Source organism: Leptodactylus fuscus, chromosome 2, assembly GCF_031893055.1.
Source record: "Leptodactylus fuscus isolate aLepFus1 chromosome 2, aLepFus1.hap2, whole genome shotgun sequence".
Taxonomy (NCBI): Eukaryota; Metazoa; Chordata; class Amphibia; order Anura; family Leptodactylidae; genus Leptodactylus; species Leptodactylus fuscus.
Genome location: NC_134266.1, coordinates 269,842,392 through 269,855,170, shown reverse-complemented (window position 1 = coordinate 269,855,170; position 12,779 = coordinate 269,842,392). Strand labels below are relative to the sequence as shown.

Here is a 12,779-nt window from a genome sequence, read left to right as displayed (position 1 = left end):
GACAGCCAATATGTGATATAATAGTGATATCAGGCGACATATATAAAGTAATACAGTGAAAACTGTATTGTAATAGCTTCGTTCTAAGCAAAGATATGTTCATTTGAAGTTTCAAGCCCAAAGCCTGAGGCTGCACCACTGAGATCATTCACATAATTGGCCTTTTTAAGATTTGTTTTAGGTTCAGCATTGTCATGAAGACCTTAGAAAGGTCTAAATCACCAAATACAACATTATCTACCACCTTAAAGGGATTGTTTCATCAGAGACAAACTTTTTCAGATGTGGCATCCCTGGCCTATATGTCTGTATGATGACTTGGAGATAGTATATGACATCCATCCCCTTTAAAATGTTGAATAGCAGTAGTTGTGTGTGTATATACATAAGCACTAATATGAATAGTGATTTGGATCCACATCCTAATGCCGTCAATAAGATGACATTCAAGTAATCTTATCTCCGTGTAAATATAAGGTAATAAAAAGCAGTTTTCACTTTTTTTTATACAAATGTATGGTTCTTTCCATATTTTGTTGTGGTAGACCTACTTTAAAGAGCATCTTCCACAACCTCCAGCTCTTGCATCCTTTAATAGATCTGACTCATCTGATTCTGATGCAGTTGGAATTTTTTCTCTAGCCCCCACCGTTCCTGAGCAATCGCTTTTATTAGTTTCAACATCGGCTATGCTAATTAGGCTCTCCACTGTTAGTGGGCGGTCCTTGGCTGAGGTAGTCTGAGACTAGAGACCTTCATTAACGTATTGCTCAGGAACGGTGGGGTCTAGATAAAAAATTCCAACTGTGCTGGAATCAGTGAAGCGGCGCCTATTAAAAGGTGCAAAGAAATTGAATTGGTGGAGGTGGTGAAAGATCCCCTTTAAGCCCCCCCCCCTTAACAGATCTGATTGTACAAATAGAATTATTTATTTTTTTATTTTTACAACATTCTAATCATTTTCTTTTGTAATGAAATGAAAAAATTCCAGTTTTCAAACTCTCCCAATTATTTGGAAATATCAAAACAAAAAAATACTAAAAATAATTAGAAACCGAAAACAAAAAAAATTACACAAAAATAATGAAATAAATCGGCAATCTATTTACGCCGGGTAATTTATTCCCGGAAATTGCCTTCGCCAACCTCCAACCCTTCTTCGGCATCCGCGGCCCCTGTCTGAGAAACACGGTCAACCGCTCCCTCATATTTACAAGTATAATTGCAATAAAAAATGTAAAAGCCGGGTCCTGGGCTACGGGAAGCCTCAGGAGGCCTCGGTATAATTGCCAGACGTGCCTGTGGTGCGCTCCCACTCGTCAGACCCCTTTCTCCACTAAATGTCACGCTGCCACTTAAGTGCCTAATGTACAGCAAGGTTCACATAGTTACAGCAATTTAGAAGCTTGGAGAGAAATTCGAGGGAAATGTTTCCTTTCCAGCTACTTATCAAATTTAGGTGTATAATAAAGCCATTAGACTTAAAAGGTTTTTACAGTTTTTTCTTCCCGCGGTGCTCAGATGAAGGGGAATCAGTCAATCCCAAATCCTGATTCCCTAAATGTGTTTTTTTTTATACACCCCCTCACCCACTAATTTCACGTCAGTCAGTAAAGGGTTATTTACCAATATAATAATCTCTACATATTAGTAGTCGGAGGCCTAAGTGACAATCCCCGTTGGGGTTGTAATGGCGGCCATCACGGTTGTCAATCCAATTTTCGAAAAAGTATAGAAGTTGGAGAAAAGACTTTTTTGATTATAATGGGAAAAAAATTGCCATGGTATAAGACTTGACGTGCGCTCATAAATGTTCTGTTTCTTGTTAATAGGTTCGCATGGCACCGGGTGTCGGAGGACCAGAAGAACAGATCAATGGACCACTAAACTAGTGGACATCCATTGAGCCCAACGGACTCTTTTGACTATAAGGTTCCCCATTGGGTGTTCATTCTTAGGGTTGAGCGATCGGGATTGGAAAAGATTGGATCCCGGTCGGCGATCGAGCAAATTTCGGGATTGGGATTGGTTGGAAAATGATTGGAAATTTGGATTTTGAAATCTCAAGATCGGTTCAACCCTAAAAGTGACTTTTCCCGTAGAGAAGCATTGACTAGGGTTGAGCGATCGGGATCGGGAAAGATCGGATCCCGATCGGCAATCGAGCAAATTTCACGATCGCGATCGGCTTGAAAATTATCGGAAATCAGATTTTAAAATCGATCTTGAAATCTCAAGATCGGCTCAACCATATTCATTCTATATATCCAAAATTGGTGGACAAAAAAGTATTTTTTCAGATGGACACTGTGACGGAGTCCCCGAACAAATGTGAATCTAGTCTTAGTCTGTGCAATAAAGTTGTTGGAGCTTCTGTTTATGCAGAGGACCAAAGTTGCAACCATAGTCAGCCATTTTATTGACTATTGAGAGCTGTCTTTGGTCACCCAGGCACCTTTTTATCCAAACAGGGCAAGTATTCATTGATGTTTTTTCTTTGACATTTCACCCTTTCCTTAATTTTACTCCATGTCTGTTAAAGAGGATCTTTTAACATCTCCACTAACTCCACCTCATTCCATTGATTCCAGCACAGTTGGAATTTTTTCTCTAGTCCCCACCATTCTGGAGCAATATACTAATTAAGTTCTCTACTGTCAGGTGGGCAGTCCCAGATGCTGAAATTCTCCAGACAAGGTCCACCCACCTGACAGCAGAGAGCCTAATTAGCATATCGGGTCCTGAAATTAAAAGCATTGATTGCTCAGGAATGGTTGGACTAGAGAAAAATTTCCAACTGTGCTGGAATCAGTGAAGCGGTGCCTATTAAAAGAGATGAAGGAAGTTGTGAAAGGTTCTCCTTAAAGGTGTTGTGTCATAAAGATATCCCACGTCCTATGCCAATGGAGTCCATCACTCAACCAGCCTCAATGAGCCAAAACTGATCTGGTTTGTAAAAGCAATTCCGACTCTGTTGGACGTTGTTGACCACCGTAGAGAAAATGTCCGGCTAGCCGTGGTTTCTCTCGGCAAAATCTTGGTAGCAAGGAGTTGGACAAATGACAATCAGTTGACCAACATGTCAACCAAGTCATCATTTTTGTTGCAAGGCGAATATTGCATCAAAAATTGAGACTTTTTGTTTTATTCAATTGCATAATTTCCTTTTCTGTGTGTGTGTTTGGCGTAGCATAACCGGAAGAGACGTGAGTTCTAGGGTTGAGCGATTGGGATCGGAAAAGATTGGATCCCAATCGGCAATTGAGCAAATTTCACGATCGCGATCAACTGGAAAATGATCGGAAATCAGATTTTAAAATCGATCCTGAAATCTCAAGATCGGCTCAACCCTAAAAGCGACTTTTCCCTAGAGAAGCATTGACTAGGGTTGAGTGATCGAGATCGGAAAAGATCGGATTCCAATCGGTAATTGAGAAAATTTCACGTTCGCGATCGGCTGGAAAATGATCGGAAATCAAATTTTAAAATCGATCCTAAAATCTCAAGATTGGCTCAACCCCAGTAATTTCGCAAGGTCCAGCAGATTCATGATACTTTAAGACAGAATTGGTCACACCGGGGTCAAGATTGTTGTAGCATATGGAAGTCTTGACAGGTTAACGCCCAATCTACTTCTGTTATTTCCATTGTTATGGCTTTGGTATCCACTTAATAATACAGAAAGGTAACGCCCACGTGACAGTCCCCGGGCATTCTGGGATAGGCTATACATACCACTTTCCAGACGGGTTCCTATGACTTCATTAAACAGGGTAATTACAAAAATTGGTAAATATAGAAAATTCAAAAAAAATTCAAAAATATTCAGAAATCTAAGCTATGGCAAGGGTATATATATATGTATATTTACTGATGCATTATTAATGGGCCGCTGCTATTAACTTCCCTGTGAGCTCATTATACCGAGCGCGCTGATCTCATTCTCTCAATTTTCGGCTCTGATTAATGTCGCTCAGCTCAGATATGCAAAAATCAAAAATAATAAAAAATCCCTTTACTGTATTACTCTGCAGGATACCGCCCGTGTTCCGCTCTCTTTAATCATCTCATCATTAAGAAATATGTCACAGTTTAACATGACTTTGAAGACGAAGGAAAATGATGGGGGAAAAATGCGTTACGGAGCTCGGAGAAAGAAATGAAGGTGGGAGATGGGAAGGTTTGACAGGAGTTTGCAATTCCAGCAGTTCTTTGTCACGAAATAACGGGAGGGTTACACAACACTCTCCGGAGAGGAAACTTTTTGTATCACTTTAAACAAAACCATGGGGCCACAAAAAGTGAAGCAGACCCGGTCCCAAAGGTTAACATCCGAGCCCTCTGTAGACTTGAACCCATCACACCTCCTAGATATTTGTCAGAGCCTTTCGACTTGACTCTAGGGGGTCACATGTCATGGTAAATAGGACTTCATACGTCAATGGGAAATTTTTGGACTAAATTAGTAAAATCGTAGGGGCCCCCTTGAGAACATGTCACACTGTTGTGGGAAAGAATCTAAGGATGGGGCCCATGCTGTAACCTAACCAAATGCATGATATAAAATTTTTGTGCTATCGCCACACTATTGGGTGGGCCTTGGTTGGCGCTTCCAGTTCTGCGTCAAAGGTTGGGGAAAGTCAGATTAGTCCTGTTTCAGTTCCTGATTCTTTGATTCAGCAGGAGATAAATTACTGAAAGATGGTTCTAGAAGTTGGTCCTTGTCTTCTTTTCGGTCTTGCACGACATGATATAGTCAGGAAAGTACAAATGGTGGATGTTTATGTAAGTGTCTGGGTTGGGTTAATCCTTGTCTTTCCTCTTGGGTGGACATGTCTAGATTTGTATGTTGCAAGCATACTTACCAACAAAAAATTATGGCATTTACGTCCTGGGGTGCCCACATTTGAGAAGGTTTTGCCCACATCCCACAAGTTTTTGGGTCAGAACAAACCAAATTTACTGGGATTGTTAATGGAAACTTGGGACAACTCCAGAAAATTTGGTCCTGTAGGCAACTCTACATCAGATGACAAGTATCTAGGGTTGAGCCGATCTTGAAATTTCAGGATCGTTTTTCAGACCATCCCGATTGTGATCATGAAATTTGCTCGATCACCGATCGGGATCTGATCTTTCCCAATCCCAATTGCTCTTGAAATAACCTCCGTCCTTGATCCCGACGGAAAAGATCGGGATCGGAATTCCGATCCCTCAACCCTACAAGCATTCAATACAACATGATTTGGCAACATTGTATCAAGATGCCTCCCTAACCCTGAGGTTCTGAGTATGTGCGTGGGTGGCTGTAGGAGTAGTTATGCGCACATGATGAACCCTTTATCTTCGATTTCCCGATAAGTAACTTTTTATGGGGAGTTATTCCATTGGCAGAATTATCATCTAAAGTTTTTGGCCTGATCCTTCCACCAAGCGCCCAAATTGACATTCTAAGAATTTAGTTCTTGTGGGATGAATCCACCAGGCTACCAAAATGTCCTGAAATTTTGTGCACAAAAAACCCCACAAAATAATGGAACTATGGGAAAAACATGAAAATAGAGTAGAACCTATTGGCCCACTGATCACTTGAATGGAGTCCAAAGGATTGCTATAGCCGTGAGGAGGAGTTTGAATGGTGCAACAGTGGTCACACGTGAGTCCTGCACCGGACACTGAATGGAGTCACCAAAGCGCCATTCCGTCTCCTCCTCACTACAGGTATGCAGTGAAGATTATGAAGAGAAGTGAAGAGATGGACGAATCTCATGAGATTCCGTTAACGAAATATTCACAAGGTTTGGTCCTCTGATTTGTTTTGGGCCAAACTTGTTTGGCACAAACTGGAAGTCCTATTATTATAATCTGGGGAACCAATGGACACGGCAAGGGTACCCCGGAGAGGTGGGAAAAGGTGAGTTAAAACAATCACAGGCCTCAGTCGTGACCCTCGGGCCGATGACATCACAGAAGAATGCTGGAAGTCACAAGACAAGTGCCAGTTGCCCCAAGGAGGCCCAAGAAAGATGAAAGAAGGTGAGTAAAACTGCTAAATTTTACACCTTCGGTAGGCCTCCAAGTATTATAATTTGTGGTCTGAAGTGACTTCAGAGTATAATAGAGTTTTGTAGGTAATGAACCCCAAAAGTCTTGGGTTGGGGTTGAGACCAATATTTTTTGAAAAATTTGGGTGGAATCTAAACTTAAGTGGTTCACTCATGTCTAATGAGAAGCAATTAGGGGGATCATGTAACAGAGATGTGTCCGATGAGACTCAATGGATTCATCTCATCCTTTGGGTGGTTTAGTGCCCCAAATTGCCCTGATAGGTCCCCTTCAAGTTCCGTTCACATGACAGTGGATAATGGTCACGTGATGTCCGTTTTACTGGATGTCACATGGCAGCATTAAATTCAATGTCAGTGAATGGAGTCTTTTCACGTTACCATCATTTTGACCCTTTTCATACTCCAATGTATGGGGGATCTGTGATATATGGGTGGTCTTAGTTGCAAGACGGCCATGAAAAAGGTACTGTTTTGCACCTTGATCGTCCGAACGTTGCCTCAAAGTCTGTTATGTGAGGCCAAACACATATACTGCATCCTCCCACTGAAAACAAAAATGATCAGGCCCATCCGTTTGGTGCCATCCAGGCTAGTAATTCTGCACTTGACAAAGGACTGAATGGGTCCGAAACACTGTCTTCTGGCCTGATTCCTGATAAGGTTTGGTCCAGTTCTTGTCAGGGTCTGAATATGTCCCAATTAGGGTTGAGCGATCAGGAAAGATCAGATCCCGATCAGCGATCGAGCAAATTTCACGATCACAATCGGTATTGGCTGAAAAATGATGGAACATTGGCTCTTAAAAATGATCCTGAAATCTCAAGACCAGCTCAACCCTAAAAGTGACTTTTCCCATAGAGAAGCATTCTACTAGGGTTGAGGGATTGGGAAAGATCGGATCCCGATCGGCAATCGAGCAAATTTCACGATCGGGATCGGTTGGAAAACGATCAAAAATCGGATTTTAATAATGATCCTGAAATCTCAAGATCTGCTCAACCCTAAAAGTGACTTTTCCCCTAGAGAAGCATTGACTAGGGAGAAGATTGGATCCTGATCGGCGATCGAGCAAATTTCATGATCGGGATCGGCTGGAAAACGATCAAAATTTTTAAAACGATCCTGAAATCTCAACATCGGCTCAACCCTAGTCCCAATACGTGGTTGACATCTTGAAAAAAAAAAAATTCTGGGGAAAAGGTCCTTAAAGGAATCAGATGGTGCATTTCCCTTCCCCCATGCAATGGAGAAGAAGAAGAAGACTGGTCTCTGTGTTTTTGTTCAAGGTTAACAAAATAATGGCAGATGGACAATCAATATTCATCTAGGAGGGTAGGCCGGGGCGGCCGAGCCATTCTTCCAGTTGTCCTGAACCTATTTATTTTTTTTAGCCATCAGGCATGAGGGAAATCCTTTCAATTGAAACGTCGTTGTGGCTGCGTCTTTCTGTCTGCCGCTCTACGAAAATAAACCTTGGACTGTTGCGAACATTTATGTTAAATGTGAGGCCTATTACACTGTCAGAGAATTCTGTTTTAATCCCTATTATCTCCTGAAGGACGGTGAAATTATACACCGCGCAAGCGGAAAAAACACAAACCGCTTGTATTATTAGAACGATCTTAAAAAATAGAGGTCAATTAAACCAAATACGAAAAATTTAGACCAAAAAGACGTTTGTAGAAAACATATGGAACGACTTAACGTAAAAAAAAAAAAAATGGGCAAAAAGAATTTAAAAAAAAAAATAATTCTGGATTGAATGATTACTGAGGCAAATGAACAAGTAGATTTTAATGGTTAGAGAAAAAAAAAAAAGAATCTTTGCGGAATCTGCAGTAAATCTTCTAAATTGTTACTAATATGGAAAATAAATAAAAATGAAAAAAAATTACCCCCAAAAAATATAAAAAGATGAAAGCACCTTGATGGACTGACTAGAATTTCTGAGGTAAATGAAGAAGTAAATTTCTTAAAGATGTTAGGGGTGGAATAAAAAAAATATTCTTTGGGGATAAATCGAGTAAATCCCTCATAATTCATCAATACAAAGGTAATAAGCAAAAAAAAAATAAAAAATCCTGAGGTAAATAAAAAATATCTATCATCTATCTATCTATCTATCTATCTATCTATCTATCTATCTCCTATCTATCTATCTATCTCCTATCTATCTATCTATCTATCTATCTATCTATCTATCTATCTCCTATCTATCTATCTATCTATCTATCTATCTATCTATCTATCTATCTATCTATCTATCTCCTATCTATCTATCTATCTCCTATCTATCTATCTATCTATCTATCTATCTCCTATCTATCTATCTATCTATCTATCTATCTATCTATCTATCTATCTATCTATCTTCTATATATCTCTCCTATCTATCTATCTATCTATCTATCTATCTATCTATCTATCTATCTATCTATCTATCTCCTATCTATCTATCTATCTATCTATCTATCTTCTATATATCTCTCCTATCTATCTATCTATCTATCTATCTATCTATCTCCTATCTATCTATCTATCTATCTATCTATCTTCTATATATCTCTCCTATCTATCTATCTATCTATCTATCTATCTATCTATCTATCTATCTATCTATCTATCTCCTATCTATCTATCTATCTATCTATCTATCTATCTCCTATCTATCTATCTATCTATCTATCTATCTCCTATCTATCTATCTATCTATCTATCTATCTATCTATCTATCTATCTATCTCCTATCTATCTATCTATCTATCTATCTATCTATCTATCTATCTATCTATCTATCTATCTATCTATCTATCTCCTATATATCTCTCCTATCTATCTATCTATCTATCTATCTATCTATCTATCTATCTATCTATCTATCTATCTCCTATCTATCTATCTATCTATCTCCTATCTATCTATCTATCTATCTATCTATCTATCTATCTATCTATCTAACTATCTCATATCTGAGAGGATTTTAGGAATGTTTCAAAATAGAGATAAAAATATGGAAAGTTTTTAAAAACCTCACCAAAAAAGCATTAAAAATATGTTTAAGATAAAACTTTAAAGAAGTCTAGGTTGGGGAAAAAAAAGAAGGATAAACTCATGATGTACAAATATCTTGAGATCTACGTAAGAATTCTGCTTATTGTGGTCGGAGCTTTGGCCACCATCGTATTCGAAAAAAATGTTCAAGAGCGTTCAGGCCACCCTAAAGCCCCAGAAGTGCAGAAGATCCCACTTATGGGTACATCAGTAAAAAATAAAATATCCTTAGCAACAACAAAAAAAAAATTCCACATTGTCTCATTAACTGACTAGAATTCCCGAAGTAAATTAAGAAGTAGATATTTTCAAGAACTTGGGACTGGATAAAAATTCTTTGGGGAATCTTCAGTAAATCTCCTAACTCATTAATAATGAAAAAAGAAGAAATAATAAAAAATAAAAAAAACGAAAGACGGTAAAAAAAAAGTTATCTGATTGGAATAGTAATTTTTAAAAACTTTTGAATACTAATGTACGCACCCGTATTCTTTAGAGAATTAACTCATTAGCAGGAGTGTTCCGCTGATGCGGGACGCGTGAAATTTCTCTCCCAACTTTCACACTCGGTGTAATAAATAATTATTCCTAATGTCTCTTTACCAGTATTTTGCCGCTCGTTAGAAGGTCACGCGTAATAGACGGCAGGTTCGTTACTTCTCATGCATTCTAATTCAACATTATTCCGTTTGCTTGAGCTTTTCTTGGAAATCGAAAAAAAAAAAATTGTTTAAAAAAAAAATTAAAAATGTTCCTGAACTGTAAAATATGCAAAGAAAAAAAAAATATTTACCAACCGTCTAAGTTCTACCTAATATTTTTTTTTATTTTACGTGTTGTTTTATATATTTTATGGATTAATTACATTTCTGAATGTGAATTGTTAGGATTTGCATAAATCAGTAGCGAATGTCAGGACATTTCTGAATCTTATCAAAGAAAAAAATGCTACTTTCTCCACTTACAGGCTCTTTTACTTTTCCTCCCCTCCCTGCTAAACGGACTTAGACTCTGAAGTATTTGCTGAATTTTGTTCTTCTAGATCAAGACGGATAGAAGGTCACAGAGGTGTCATGTTATAGATCATTGTAGAGGTCACAGAGGTGTCTTATTACAGCTCACAGTAGGAGGTCACAGAGGTGTCATATTACAGCTCCTAGTAGTCACCATAGGTGTCATATTACAGCTCAGTAGGAGGTCACAGAGGTGTCATATAGATCACAGTAAAAGGTCACAGAGGTGTCATATTACAGCTCAGTAGGAGGATACAGGGGTGTCATATTACAGCACAGTAGGAGGTCACATAGGTGTCATATTACAGCTCACAGTAGAAGGTCACATAGGTGTCATATTACAGTTCACAGTAGGAGGATACAGAGGTGTCATATTACAGCTCAGTATAAAGTCACAGAGGTGTCATATTACAGCCCACAGTAGAAGGTCACAGAGGTGTCATATTACAGCTCACAGTAGAAGGTCACATAGGTGTCATATTACAGCTCACAGTAGGAGGATACAGAGGTGTCATATTACAGCTCACAGTAGGATGTCACATAGGTGTCATATTACAGCTCAGTAGGATTATAGAGGTGTCATATTACAGCTCACAGTATAAAGTCACAGAGGTGTCATATTACAGCTCACAGTAGATGTCACAGGTGTCATATTATAGCTCACAATATAAGGGCACAGAGGTGTCATATTACAGCTCACAGTAGACGTCAGAGGTGTCATATTACAGCTCACAGTAGACGTCACAGGTGTCATATTATAGCTCACAATATAAGGGCACAGAGGTGTCATATTACAGCTCACAGTAGATGTCACAGGTGTCATATTATAGCTCACAATATAAGGGCACAGAGGTGTCATATTACAGCTCACAGTAGACGTCAGAGGTGTCATATTACAGCTCACAGTAGACGTCAGAGGTGTCATATTACAGCTCACAGTAGAAGGTCACATAGGTGTCATTACAGCTCACAGTTGGAGGTCACAGAGGTGTCATATTACAGCTCACAGTAGAAGGTCACATAGGTGTCATTACAGCTCACAGTTGGAGGTCACAGAGGTGTCATATTACAGCTCACAGTAGGAGGTCACAGAGGTGTCATATTACAGCTCACAGTAGGAGGTCACAGAGGTGTCATATTACAGCTCACAGTAGATGTCACAGAGGTGTCATATTACAGCTCAGTAGGATATAGAGGTGTCATATTACAGCTCACAGTATAAAGTCACAGAGGTGTCATATTACAGCTCACAGTAGAATTCACAGGTGTCATATTATAGCTCACAATATAAGGGCACAGAGGTGTCATATTACAGCTCACAGTAGGAGGTCACAGAGGTGTCATATTACAGCTCACAGTAGATGTCACAGAGGTGTCATATTACAGCTCACAGTAGGTCACAGAGGTGTCATATTACAGCTCACAGTAGACGTCAGAGGTGTCATATTACAGCTCACAGTTGAAGTCTACTGTGGGAGGAAAAATGAGCAGGAACTGAGAGGGATAAGAGAGACAGAGGATAATACTGCTAAATTGCTGTCCATTTTTTTAGCCGGAAATAAAAATGTGCTATACTATGTTTTAGTGTCTTAAAAAACAGACCCATTTTAATTATTCGCTCTATGTTTTTGTATTTGCATCTCTTTTTTTGCTCTATTTCTTGTATGCGTAAAATGTCTTGTGAACAGATGTACAAAATGTGATGTGAATAAACTTTTACTAATATAACAGACTTCTTGCCAGGGGCTCCATTTTTAATAAGACTAGCTTTGACTCAAAACTAAGTAGAAAAAAAAACAAAAAACGGTACATGTGGTCATCAACCGCCCTTGATCAACATAACTCTAATCTAAGTTTAATCTGATCGAGGCAGCATAAAACACACCCATGATCTACTAGCCACACCCCTGAGGAGTCCTATGGGAAAAATACATGGCAATAATGAAGATGAGAGGAAGAACAGGACCTAAACCCAATGCTCTACAGACATTGTAGTACCATCTATTAGGTAAAGGCCTTGTAAAAGCATACTAATAAATATTTCAGAAGAAACTGACAGATAAAAAGGCAATATTAAAATATGCAAATATGACATTTCAGACTAGGCTGGGAAGGAGGCATGTACCATGTGTCGTGATAAGTCGTGATAGATGGATGCAAGCCAACGTTATCTATGAGATACATGATGATGTCCTATTTTGGATGGTGGCATCATGTTCTCCATAGGCAATGTTTATTATACAATGTGAGATGGGGGGAGGGGGGAGTCATGACTCTTGACTCGAGTTGTCTACAAATTATGACGTGTGACTTGGCTATTCTTTTAGTTTTTTTTTTTTCCTGGTTATCCTATGGCACATGTCTCCATCTTGCCTTGGTCTTCCATTTACAGTAGGATAATGGGAGTTGGTTTCCCAATATCAGTCCACCTGGGTGCAGAAGACCTCTCTTTAGCACAGGAGGATCTGTCAAGCTTTGATCTACCTGTGCTCCTGTGAGTATATCCTGAAAACTGGAACTGTTGACTGTCCCCGAGGACTGCGGTTGGGAAACACTGTTCTAGAGCGGGATTCATCAACTCCACATCTTGAAGGTCTGCAAGAGAATAGGTTGGACAAGTTGGGTGTACAGACTTGGTTTCATGAAG

At 39.2% G+C, this 12,779-nt stretch overlaps 1 protein-coding gene and 1 long non-coding RNA gene across 7 annotated transcripts in view; one reads left to right on the top strand and one right to left on the bottom strand.

The window, feature by feature from the left end:
• The window catches only part of TENM4 (teneurin transmembrane protein 4), a 1,026,741-nt gene that overhangs the window by 318,522 nt on the left and 695,440 nt on the right, over positions 1 to 12,779 (bottom strand). For all 6 annotated transcript variants that reach the window (XM_075266230.1, XM_075266232.1, XM_075266233.1 and 3 more), the window contains one exon: positions 12,617 to 12,727. In XM_075266230.1, the coding sequence (XP_075122331.1) occupies positions 12,617 to 12,727 (111 nt within the window). The remainder of the gene's footprint in view (positions 1 to 12,616; positions 12,728 to 12,779) is intronic.
• On the top strand, positions 11,134 to 11,371 carry LOC142196064 (uncharacterized). The gene is made up of 3 exons (XR_012715125.1): positions 11,134 to 11,174; positions 11,248 to 11,297; positions 11,329 to 11,371. It is a non-coding gene; the product is annotated as an uncharacterized LOC142196064 (long non-coding RNA).